The 12,568-nt window shown below is 37.5% G+C and overlaps 1 protein-coding gene and 1 pseudogene across 6 annotated transcripts in view; one reads left to right on the top strand and one right to left on the bottom strand.

The window, feature by feature from the left end:
* Positions 1–12,568, top strand: part of ACBD6 (acyl-CoA binding domain containing 6) — a 236,353-nt gene that overhangs the window by 60,131 nt on the left and 163,654 nt on the right. For all 6 annotated transcript variants that reach the window (XR_010117664.1, XR_010117663.1, XM_063627554.1 and 3 more), the window contains exon 4: positions 8,265–8,347. Coding sequence is in view for 4 of the 6 variants with exons in the window: in XM_063627554.1 (XP_063483624.1) it covers positions 8,265–8,347 (83 nt within the window). In the remaining 2 variants the exon portion in view is untranslated. The remainder of the gene's footprint in view (positions 1–8,264; positions 8,348–12,568) is intronic.
* LOC129469084 (voltage-dependent anion-selective channel protein 1-like) lies at positions 2,369–10,936 on the bottom strand (annotated as a pseudogene).

Genomic DNA, 12,568 nt, shown 5'->3' with positions numbered 1-12,568 from the left:
TCTTTATTTCACAGCAAATAATTACCAAGTAGAACGTAGCTATCTCTTCCCAATTGTCTGTTTCACATTAAGAAAGTCAATGAATGACACCAATAGAAACTATGATTGTCTCATGAACAACCTTGTCTTCTTGCTTCTTAAATGGTTATGTCCTTTGGCTATTCTATTTAAGACACCCTGTACCTTAAATAGAGTAGGCAAAGGACAGAAACATTTTAAGTTCTCTAACACAGCAGTCCCCACCCTTTTTGGCACCAGGGACTGATTTAGTGGAAGACAGTTTTTCTGCAGCAGGGGTTAGGGGGCCGGGGTTGGAGGGGGATGGTTTCAGGATTAAACCGTTTCACTCAGATCATCAGGCATTAGTTAGATTCTCATAAGGAGTGCGTAACCTAGACCCCTCACATGTGCAGTTCACAATAGTCTTCACAGTCCTGTGAGACTCTAATGCTATTGCTGATCTGACAGGAGGTGGAGCTCAGGTGGTAATGCTTGCTCAACTGCTGCTCATCTCCTCCTGTGCGGCCAGGTTCCTAACAGGCCGTGTATTGCTACTGGCCTGCGTCCCAGGGTTTGGGGACCCTTACTCTAACATTCTGTGCATACCCTCATCATAGGGCCTTTGCACTGGCTTTTTCCTATGACTGGAACAATCTACTCCAGATATCTGCAAGACTCACTTCTTCACTTCCTTTGTCTTTATTCAAAGGGCATTCTCTAGAAGGCTTTCCCCAACCATCTTATTCCAAATTATAACCTTCTTCCCAGACCTGTTTTTTTTTTTTCATAATGCTCTAGGTTTTAATATTGGAAAACTTATTCATTTGTTGTCTGTCTCTGTCAGACCTAACCTGATTTTTGTGTGACGATTTTGTATCCTGCAACTTTGCTAAATAACAGATTGGGTGGAATCTTTACGATTTTTTTACATATAAAATCCTGTTGTCTGTGAACAGATAATTTTACCTCTTCCTTTCCAATTTGGATGCCATTTTAGGAAAAACTTTCAAACCGTGTTTTTCCTCTGCTCTTATACCACTACAACAACAGAAGACTTCTGTGACCAAATACGTGGGGATTTCTCCCCAACACTATGTGAGCAGTTCTGCAGCAGACACCAATTGGGTATCCTCCTAATCAGTTCTGACACTAGGTGCCTAAAGATAGTGTCAGATTCCACAGGTTGAGGGCTCAGTCAGCAGGACTGCCTCCCACCCCTTGACCAGTCACAAGCCCCGTTCTCCAAAATTTGTTACCAACTGGCTTCAAGTTGGGGTTCCCATGACCCCCTCTTTGGGTTCAACCAAATTTCTGGAGTAGCTCACAGAACTCAGGGAAACACATTTGCCAGTTTATTATAAAGGATGCAGATGAAGATGTCGAGGAAAAAAAGCCAAACTGCAAAGTATTTGAAGAGATTTATTCTGCACCAAATGTGAAGGCCATGACCCATGACACAGCCTCAGGAGGTCTTGAGAACATGTACCCAAGCTGATGGGGTTACAGCTTGATTTTATATCCTTTAGGGAGCTATGATAGCATTAACATTGGCCTGGATACCATCTTGAATAGAAGTGATGGGAATAGATATCCTTGCCTTGTTCCTGATCTTAGAAGGAAAGCTTTCAGTTTTTCACCACTGAGTATGTTGTTAACTGTGGCCTTTTCATATATGGCCTTTATTGTGTTGAGGTAGTTTTTTTTTGTTTTTGTTTTTGAGCTTTCAATATTCAAGCTTTTTAAAAGTGATGTTAATTACAGCATTTGAAGGGGAGGAAATAATTCCACACAAAATGGAAGACTCTAAAATGTACCCATTAAACTGCTAAAAAACAAATTGAGTGGTGAGAATACAACAGAAGTCCAATTTAGATTCTGAGTGTTGTCACCATGTGATTACAATAACACAGACACTTCTAAGCTTATAGCTGGAGCTCCTGGAAGCTATTTCATACTCTGATGCAAGGGCAAAAAAAACACAACGCAAGAAGGAATAAGTCCTGAATTATTGGCTTTATCACATCCACCCTCTCCACCCCAAAATGGCACAAAAGAAACGTGACCACACCACTCTGCAGACGTTTTGGTGTAAAAGAGGTGACGATGAACTGGGGTGGGAACAGGTCATGAAGATCTGTCTAAAAAAAATCCCATTCAGGTGAGTTTGTACACACCATCAAGCAGTGAGCTTCTCATCAATTAGGGTTAGATAACCAAGGTTTGATTCTCAGGAAATCACAATTTCTTTCATTTACTCAATATGAATTTACAAAGTGCCTACATATTATCAGCTTCCACTTGCAGCCATTTCTAGATAAAAAAGAAACCTGATATCTCAAATGGGCCACCAGGTTACCCCCAAGTCTACCACTGAAAGGACCTTTTTTGGAAATGGTTTTCTTCTGTACCTCTGAAAGGGTAACATCTTAAAGCTGAATCATCTTTAACCTGGAGGTCTAACATATTTAGCAATACTTGCATTCCAGACATACAACATTAAGAGATATAGTAAATTCTGAAGGTAGCTATGCTGCAAAATAGTTTAAAATTAAACAATTTTACAGTATTCATTTATGCTTGAAATTCCAGGCCTAAACCAAGCTTGTGGCCACCAGCATTGACGTTCTTGCCATCCAGAAGAGCTGACAGTGTCAATTCGATACCTGGTTTTAGGGTCTGAGTGTATCCTAAACCTGTCAGGCTGGAGTTATTCACTTTAGCCGAGAAGCAGGTGTCAGGGTCAATCTGATACTTGGCTGCTATTCTGAAGTGCGTGTTACTGTTTCCTGCTGTCCAGGCGATATTGACAGCGGTCTCCAACTTCCTGTTCACCTTCTGGTAAATGGAGCTGCCAAACTGTCCCGTCATTCATATTAGTGTGAAGCTGGAATTCATAAGTCTTGTAGCCAACTGCAAAGTTGCTCTGGGTTACTCGGGACTTTGCAGTCTCAAAATTCATCCGGGCCAGGCGTGGTGGCTCATGCTTGTAATCCCAGCACTTTGGGAGGCCAAGGCGGGTGGATCACGAGGTCAGGAGATCGAGACCATCCTGGCTAACGGTGAAACCCCGTCTCTACTAAAAAAAAAAAAAAAAAAAAAAAAAAAAAATTAGCTGGGTGTGGTGGCAGGCGCCTGTTACTTGGGAGGCTGAGGCAGGAGAATGGCATGAACCCAGGAGGCAGAGATTGCAGTGAGCTGAGATCCTGCCACTGCATTCCAACCTGGGCGACAGAGTGAGACTCCATCTCAAAAAAAAAAAAAAATTCGTTTGGTAGCCGGCCAGCCAGCCCTCGTAACCCAGCACCAGAGCACCCCAGATGGAAAGCCCAGCAATGTTGAAATCCATGTCGCAGCCCAGGTTAATGTGCTTCCACTTGTACCCTGTCTTGATTTTAGCTTTTTTTCCCCCAGTATTAGGTGAGAAGGATGAATCGAAGGTAAGCTTCAGACCACGTGCAAGCTGACTTTGCACTGTAATCTCGGTGCCTAGTGTATTGTCGGTGTTCCATTTCTCTGTAAACGTCAGGCCGTACTCAGGCCATCTGTACTTGGTTTCCAGACTGCCCATGACTTTGGTGGTTTCAGGGTTGGCTGAGCCTGAGCTTGTAAATTCCAATTCATTCTCAGATTTTGTTTTCAAATCAAACTTTATTAAGCCAAATCCATAACCCTTGGTGAAGACATCCCTGGCAGATTTGCCAAGATTGGCATTCGTGGGTGGCACAACCACCTTCTGCTTAGAGGCACTGGCGGCAGGCTCGGTGGCGGCTATGGCGTGTTGAAGTAGTTTTATTCTATTCCTAGTTTATTAATACATATGAGGTACACATTGGTTTGGTCTGGAAAGACAGGACAACTCGAAGCAGTGACTTATCATAGGTAGATTCAAAGATTTTCTGATTGGCAGTTGGCTGAGAGTTAAGTTATTATCTAAAAGCTTGGAATTAATAGAAAGGAATATCTGAGTTAAGGGTTTGTGGAGACCAAGGTTCTTACTATATAGATGAAGTCTCATAGGTGGCCACTGTTAGATGCAATAGATGACAGTTGTTTCCTATTCAGATCTTTAAAAGATTCTTCAGATCTCTCAGCTAATCTCTTTAGGATCAGAAAAAGACCTGGAAAGGGAAGAGGATTCTTTACATAATGTAAAATTTCCCTTTTAAGAGATGACTTTGCAGGGCCATTTCAAAATATGTCAAATATATTTTGGGGTAAAATATTTTGATTTCTTCCAGGGTCTGCTCTCTGTCATGTGATGCTATACTAGAGTCAGGTTGGAATTTGATATCTTATTGATACAAAGAGTCTTTTTTGTCAGTTGTGAGATCTCTGTTTTAATGTTAATGCCGGTCAGTTGTTCCTGAATGCTAAAGGGAGGAAAGTATAATGAGGCATGTCCAGACCCCGACTTCCCATCATGGCCTGAACTAGTTTTTCAGGTTTCTTTGGAGAAACCTTAGCTGAGAGGAGGGGTTCATCCAGATGGTTGTAGGGCTTAGAACTTTATTTTGGTTTACAAGGAGATGTGTAGGGTGAGGCATGGAGGAAGGGACATGGCGCTTTCATGACCTCTGTGGGCATGCCACCCTCCAGAAACCTCCATGTGTTTCACTATCCCCAAGCTCCCAGCACCCATTCCTCTTGGGTTTCATGATGTCAGTATTCCTTCCCCTAGGGTATAGGGCAGGACTCTCTCTCGGGATTGTGACCCACCATCAGAAAGGGTAACTTGGGGCAGGTAAAAGGAGGGCAGGAGAAAGTCCCATAGATTCTCTTTCCTGAGGCTTGCTCCTGAGGCCTGACACACCTAATTATGTAACGAAAGTCTGTAACAAGGGCAATAGGAGTTAGAAGCCAGGAACCATGGACCAAAACAAATCTCTTTTGTGCACACTCTCTCTCTCTCTCTGTACACACACACACACACACACACACACACACACACACACACAGCATAACACCACAAATGCCTTTTATTTCTTGTCTGATCGCTCTGGCTTGGATACCACCTTGAAAAGAAGCGATGAGAATGGATATCCTTGCCTTGTTCCTGATCTTAGAAAGAAAGCTTTCAGTTTTTCACCTCTGAGGATGTTGTTAGCTGTGGCCTTTTTATATATAGCCTTTATTGTGTTGAGGTAGTTTTATTCTATTCCTAGTTTAGTGTTTTTATCATGAACACATGTTGAATTTTGTCAGATGCTTTTTCTGTATCAATTGAGATGATCATGTGCGTTTTGTCCTTCATTGTGTTAATATGCTGTGTTATATGATTGATTTTTGTATATTGAACCATCTTTGCATTCCAGGAATAAATCCCACTTGATCATGATGAATAATCCTTTTAATGTAATGTTAAATTCAGTTTATTAATATTTAGTTGATTTTTTGGATTAATATTCATCAGGGATATTGGTTTTAGTTTTCTTGTAGTATTTTTGGCTTTGATATGAGGACAAGGCCTCATAAAATGAGTTAGAAGTGTTCCCTTTTCTTTATTTATTTTGATGTTTGAAGAGGATTGGTGTTAATTCTTGTTTAAATATTTGATAGAATTCTCCAGTGAAGTGGTCTGGTTCTGGGCTTTGTTGGAAAGTTTTTTTTTTTGTTACTGATGCACTCTCTTTCTTGGTGATAGGTCTGTCAGATTTTTAATTTCTTCGTGATTCAGTCATGGTAGATTATATGTTTCCAGGAATTTATTCATTTCTTCTAGGTTATCCAGTTTTTTGGCATATAATTGTTCGTAGTTATCTCTTATGATTCTTTGTATTTCTGTGGCATTAATTGTAATATCTCCACTTTCATTTCTGAGTTATTTGACTCTTCTTTTTTCTTAGTTAACCTAGAATAGCTCATTTCTTTGTGTTGCTGAATAATATCCTATTTTATGGGTGTATCATTTGTTTATTAATCTATTTAAGGACATATTGGATTTTAGCCATTCCAATAGGTGTGTAGTGGTTTCTTATTTTTGTTTTCGTTTGCATTTCTTTAATGACATGATGTTTAAACATCTTGTCACTTGCTTATTTGCTATCTCTGTATCTTCTTTGGTAAGTTGTCTATTTAGATCTTTTACTCATTTTTCATTGGGTAACTTATTTTCTTAGTGTTGAGTTTTAAGAATTCTTTGAATATTTTGGATACCAGTCTTTTATTAGATATGTGTTTTGCAAATTTTTTTTCAGTTTATGGCTGGTCATTGCATTGTCTGAACAGTATCTTTCACAGAGCAGAAATTTTCAATTTTAATAAAGACCTACTAATCAATTTTTTTCTCTCATGGATTATAATTTTTTTTTTTTTTTTTGAAACAGAATCTTGCTCTGTTGCCAGGCTGGAGTGCAGTGGCATGATCTTGGCTCACTGCAGCTTCTGCATCCCAGGCTGAAGCAATTCTTGTGCTTCAGCCTCCCAGGTAGCTGGTACTACAGGCACGCACCACCATGCCTGGCTAGTTTTTTGCGTTTTTAGTAGAGGTGGTGTTTTGTCATGTTGGCCAGGCTGGTCTCAAACTCCTGGCCTCAAGAGATCCACCTGCCTCACCCTCCCAAAGTGCAGGGATTATAGGTGTGAGCCACTGCACCCGGCCTGTCATGGATTATACTTTTGATATTGCATGTAAAAAGTCATTGCCAAACCCGGTGTCACCTAGATTTTCCCCCTGTTACCTTCTAGGAGTCATTCTTTTTTAAGAAGCTATGCTTGCCACTTCATACTTGGTTCTATCTCTATTTTTTTCCTTTAGTATCCAGTTTTCTCATTTTTAGTTTTATTTATTTAGTTATCATCTCGAACAACAAGTATGTTTTAGTTTTATCCTATCAATGGAACATGTATTTGGAATATAATTGGATTAAGTAAAATAAGTTCTCCCTTTGTACACGTTCCTCAACTTATAATGAGGATACATACTGATAAATCCATTATAAGTCAAAAATATCATAAATCAAACCATTGTAAGTTGGGGATCATCTCTAATTTTTTTTGGTATAAAGAAATACATTATCCCAGAAATTCTTCATAGCATTTATTCTCTAAAAATGGCCCTCAGAGCACAGAGAAATCTGTCATTTACCTAGTGCTTCTTGTTTGCTAGCATCATACTAATACACTTTATATACTTTGTCATTTAATCGTGTTAATAGTTGTTGTCTTTGATTTTATAACTTTGTTGTTATTACAAGTTGATAACTGACTTGATTCATTTCCTCAAAAATTTACAACATTTTTTGAAACCTTAGTTCCCCCAGTAGTGTTAGGAACAGATAGAATATGCTATCTCCGGGGAAGGGGGTCTTTTTCCTCAGTCCAGTGATCCGCAGACTGAAACAAACAATTAAAAGAAAAAAAAAAAAAAAAAACTCGTACTTCTCTTAAGTACTGAAAAAATGTGTATGGGGATTGACTGTATTTTATTTGAAGTAAAACTAGTCTTTTTGCAGTCAAATTAAATAATAATATAATTTTGATTCTAAAGGAATATTTATGTCTGGAATCAGAGTTTTGACTTTTGCAGGGTGTCCTATACTAAAAGCTGTCAATACATGGGGTTTTGCAGAGGTTGCACTTTGATCCTTGCAGACAGTATTATCCAGGTTCATTGCTTCCACATTACATGTTTTAGAAGAATCTTATTACTAAGTTAATTTTACTCTGGTGTGTTTTGAGAACACAGAGGGGCAAGACGTGTTGAATCCTTGAGTTTGGAAAGTATTTCTGTGCAGTTTGCTTTTTTTTTCTTTTATTTGAGATATAAACCTCCTTTCCTATCCCTCTTCTACCTTTTCTCCTTCCTTTTTTTTTTTTTAACCCAAAAACATTTTCTTTATAATTAAATTTGAACTTTTACTGTAATGTAGCTTCTTATTTGGGAACTTTTATTTTATAAATCTAGATATGATTTTGCTGATCACTTCATGTCTGGGATTTATTTTTCTTTTTCTCACCTGAACATCCATATTTACCACATTGAACATCATCTCACAGTCAGCTAGGAGAATTGTTTTTTTGGTGGCTCCAGAAGGTTGTACTGGAATACCTTAGATTGCCAGCCAGGTACCCATTCCACTCCTGTGATGACCTGAGAATCCTATTGCCTTTCTGTTACCACCTTAAAAATTTTACCAGCGTTTGAAGAGATGGTTGAGGGTAAAATCCTTAGTCTTTCTTAGCAAAATAACATTTTGTAACTGATTTAAATACCTATTGTTTTAACCTATTTGTCTTTTTTTCACCTTTTTTCCCCCTTCCCACAGATACCAGAGAAGAAAGGAAAAGAAGCAAATACTGGTTTTGGTGGGCCAGTTATTAGTTCTCTATATCATGAAGAAACCATCAGGTAATTTCTCTTCTGATCTTTGATAATAGAAATATATATGCCTGTGTGTGTGCATGTGTTTGTATGTATGTGCTTATGTATGTGTATATATGTACTATATATTTTTAATCCTGAAATTTTCAATTTGTGAAGCATTGCTTCTTAACATGAAACTGATTTGGTGGTATTTGCAAGCAGGACAATAAATGACAGGAAATAATTTTTTAGGTGTATAATCTTTAAAATCAATTAAATGTCTGAACCAGTGCCAGATAAGTGTCTGAATAAGTGATAATAATTACTTTTCACTGTTGTCTAGTAACAACTGTCTCATTCAGTGACTTTTCCCCACACAAGTAGTTGGTGGGAGAAGATGTTGTGTCTCAATCTAAACCTAAGGATTTTTGTGTTAATTTTCCTCAAAATACTGTTATTTATTTTAAAGATTTTAATTTTTTAATTTGTTTAATTAAAAGTTAATTTAATTTGCTCTAAATTAAAACTAATTTTGGAGTATAAAATGATACAGCCACTGTGGAAAACGGAAGTTTCCTCGGAAAGTTAAAATAGAATTACCATATGATCCACCAATTCTGCTTCTCAAGAAACAGAAACAAGAAAGCAGAATCTCAAAGACATATTTGCACACCCATGTTCATAGCAGCATTCTATACAGTAGCCAATAGGTGGAAGCATCTGTTGACGGATGGATAAACAAAATGTGGTATATACAGTGGAATAGTATTCAGCCTTAAAAAGGAAGGAAATTTTGACACCTGTTGCAACATGTATGAACCTTGAGGACATTATGCTAAGTGAAATAAGCCAGTCACAAGAACACAAACACTTTGCGATTATACTTACATGAGGTATTTAGAGTAGTCAAACTCACAGAAACAGAAAGGATTCAAAAATCAGAGAGACAGTAAAATGGTGGTTGCCAGGAGCTGGGGGTAGGGGAAATGGGAAGTTGTTTAATGGGGACAGAGTTTCAGTTTTACAAGATGAAAAAGTTATGGAGATTGCACAACAGTGTGAATATACTTAACACTACTGAACTGTATACTTAGAAATACTTTTAGCTTTTAGTTTTTGATAGTGAAGATCATATTTTACCCATCTTTGCATTCTCACTATCTGAGGAAGGCCCCCAAACTTGGTAGATCTTCAGTGAAAGTGCTCAGAACTTGGGAGGTAGCCACAGCTGCTTCCCTTGAAGAGCTGATAGTTTACTGACTATTGCTTATGTAGAGTTAGCCTAAGAGCCCTATTGTAAGACAGAGAGCTGCTGGTTTGGTTCTTCTGTGATATGCCCATCTTCACCTCTTTCCCTTAAGCAATAAAAAATGTATAGGCTATTTTTCTTTCCTAGTTAGATAAATAAATTGAGATAGTTTCTTGACTTTCCTTTAAAAAAAAAAATCACTAATCCTAAGTTTCTAACAGTATCAGTCACTTATCTGTAAATAATAATGATCTTTATTTCGGATGCCATTTTCCTTAAGGGCTCCCAGACTCTAGTATGTTTCAAAATGACATACTGAATACATTTTCTTTTCAAATGTCTGATGACATTACTGATCACAGCAGCCCTACAGAACATGAAGCAAATCAAATGTACTCCAGTTGTAGTGAGAGTAGAAATCCTGAGATAGAGTTAAACTGTGTTGAAAGGGTTAATCTTCCTTCCTTTATCCCCCACCCAATTGCTAGTGAAGTGATTCTTAGATTTAAATCAGTATTCAGAATTTTGACAGTGATAAACAATGACAAAGAATAATACAGTTTATTTTTGTAGAGATTTTAATTCAATTCAACATACATTTATTATGAACCTATAATGACAGAAAACATTGTGAATATTTGTGCTTCTCAACTTCTTCACTTTTGAATAATATGTTCTTACTACTTTTGGCATTTTCATGAAAGTATGTTTAGTAAATATTATTAATTGAATGAAATATGAACCTTTGTGGGCAAAACTGGTTAGACTTGGCCTTTTTTTCATGAAGTCTTCATTAAGTATTAGTCTTATTATATCATCTAAATCTTCATATTCTGAACATATTGTTAAGAAAGAGTAAGAAACGTGAATGTGAGCAAGCCGTTGAAAGCTGTTTAACTATTACAAACACAGTAATTTTGTTACTACTACAGCAGATCAGAAATTACAGCAACTAATCATATTCTTGTATTGGAAGAGTTCTTTTTATAGTGTAGTAGAATTCCATTATAACAAATTAGGCCATAATGAAAATTTGTTGTTTTTTGTTTTTTGGTTTTTTTTTTTTTTTTTTTGAGACAGAGTCTTGCTCTGTCACCAGGCTGGAGTGCAGTGGTACGATCTCGGCTGACTGTAACATCTGCCTCTTGGGTTCAAGCGATTCCCCTGCCTCTGCCTCCTGAGTAGCTGGGACTACAGGCATGCACCACCATGCCCAACTAATTTTTGTATTTTTAATAGAGACAGGGTTTCACCATGTTAGCCAGGATGGTCTCGATCTCTTGACCTTGTGATCCACCCGCCTTGGCCTCCCAAAGTGCTGGGATTACAGCCGTTAGCCACTGTGCCTGGCATGAAAATTCTTATATAGTGAAATGTTGGATTATTCCAGTGAAGAGCCAGATGTAGTCCGTATGGTTTCTTATGTATCAGAATGCAATTGCAACAATGAAAATGAGTTATTTCTTGAAGTTATGTAATCAAATTATGCTTGTATTTGGTGTTTTATTTTTGTAAGAGAAAGTTGTGCTTTAATTGATGTTAATTGCAATTTCTTGGCAGAATTATATTTAACTGAGGTGAAAGTGACAGTAGGTTTTAGAGTTTTAGAAGCATCAAATGGTAGACTTGGATGAAAGCAAAAATTCTTTTCTATGGAACCGTTGTTTTTAAAAAAGGACATAAAATAATGTATTTTGAAGGTTTGTTTTGATACTTTATAACTCCAGATTTTTTTTACATTTGTAAAGATCAGGCAAATCAGTGTCTAATAAATCCATTTGGTTAAGTTTGGGTTCCATTGTTGTGGCAGCTTTTCTAATGAATGTGTATTGTATAATAGATGATGAGTTATGAGTTTGTTTTAGTTTTAAGGTAAATGTTCTTGAGCCAAGGGCCAGTGGGGCCAATTCTGAGCTTGCTTCTTGCTTTCCACTCTGTCATAGAAAGTATCAATATAATGTCAGAGGTTCAGATCTCTGTGTTAATATCGCAGAGCTCTGACATCAATTTCTCATTCTGAAGCAAGTTAATTGTTCTGTAATATAATCGAGGGGGTGTAGGGGGATTCTAATTAAGTACAAAAAATTATGGAGCCAAACTGCTGGCATTCAAATGCTAGTTCCACCACTTACTAGCTGTGTGATCTTGGGCAAGTTACTTACCTGTAAAATGGGGATAATTATAGTACTTGTCTCACTTGATACTTAGCAGATTATGTGAATACATAGACATCCTCGAACAGTATCTGGTGGAAAATAAGTTACTGTGTAACTGTTAGCATTTATAAATAGTATTGTTATTCGGCAGAGGGAGTCCCTACAGAGGAGCCAGGAGCTGATGTTAGGAGCTACAATAACATGGCATTCTGGTTATATAATTAAATATAAGTTGTTTGCTTTTGCAAAAGAAAATGGAAAACAAGGAAGGGAGAGCCAATATTTTTAGAACTATAGAAACAAGAGAGTGACAAGTCTTATAACAGGGAGTAACCTCTAGTTTTGAGATCAGCTGTGTTTTTCATTTATACTGCAGATGGGCAGAAAAAGTACTGGTTAATAAGCATAGGGGTTTGTAGAGTAAAATGATTCTGCACTACATATTCAAGAAATTGCTTCTGGTTACTTGCATGCTTCAAAGGTTTGATCTAGAAGTTTGCACATAAATTGAGAAATTAGGGTAAGAATTAAAAATGTTGTAAATGAAGATTAAACAGTATCCACACCACCCTGCAATAAGATTTGGTCCTCCCTGTTATATTTTGTAGTTTGATGTCATGTAATCTATTAGAATTTTATTAATTCCACTTACACGGACAGCCATCTGGACCTTCTCTAAGCAAGACCAGACCTAGTATACAACTGAAATGATTGATGGGCTCTGGAATTGATTAGTTGTTCTGTGTGACAAATGAAGTGTTTTGGCAGAAAATACCAGAGGTCGCTGCTTGTGGTCAGACACAAAAGCCTGTAGAATTTCCAAGAGATGCTTTAATCATTGACTTATAAAGTTTCCATTTT

Source organism: Symphalangus syndactylus, chromosome 12 (assembly GCF_028878055.3).
Source record: "Symphalangus syndactylus isolate Jambi chromosome 12, NHGRI_mSymSyn1-v2.1_pri, whole genome shotgun sequence".
Lineage (NCBI taxonomy): Eukaryota > Metazoa > Chordata > Mammalia > Primates > Hylobatidae > Symphalangus > Symphalangus syndactylus.
The sequence above is the reverse complement of the archived record's forward strand: the minus strand, read 5'-3'. Positions and strand labels throughout refer to the sequence as shown.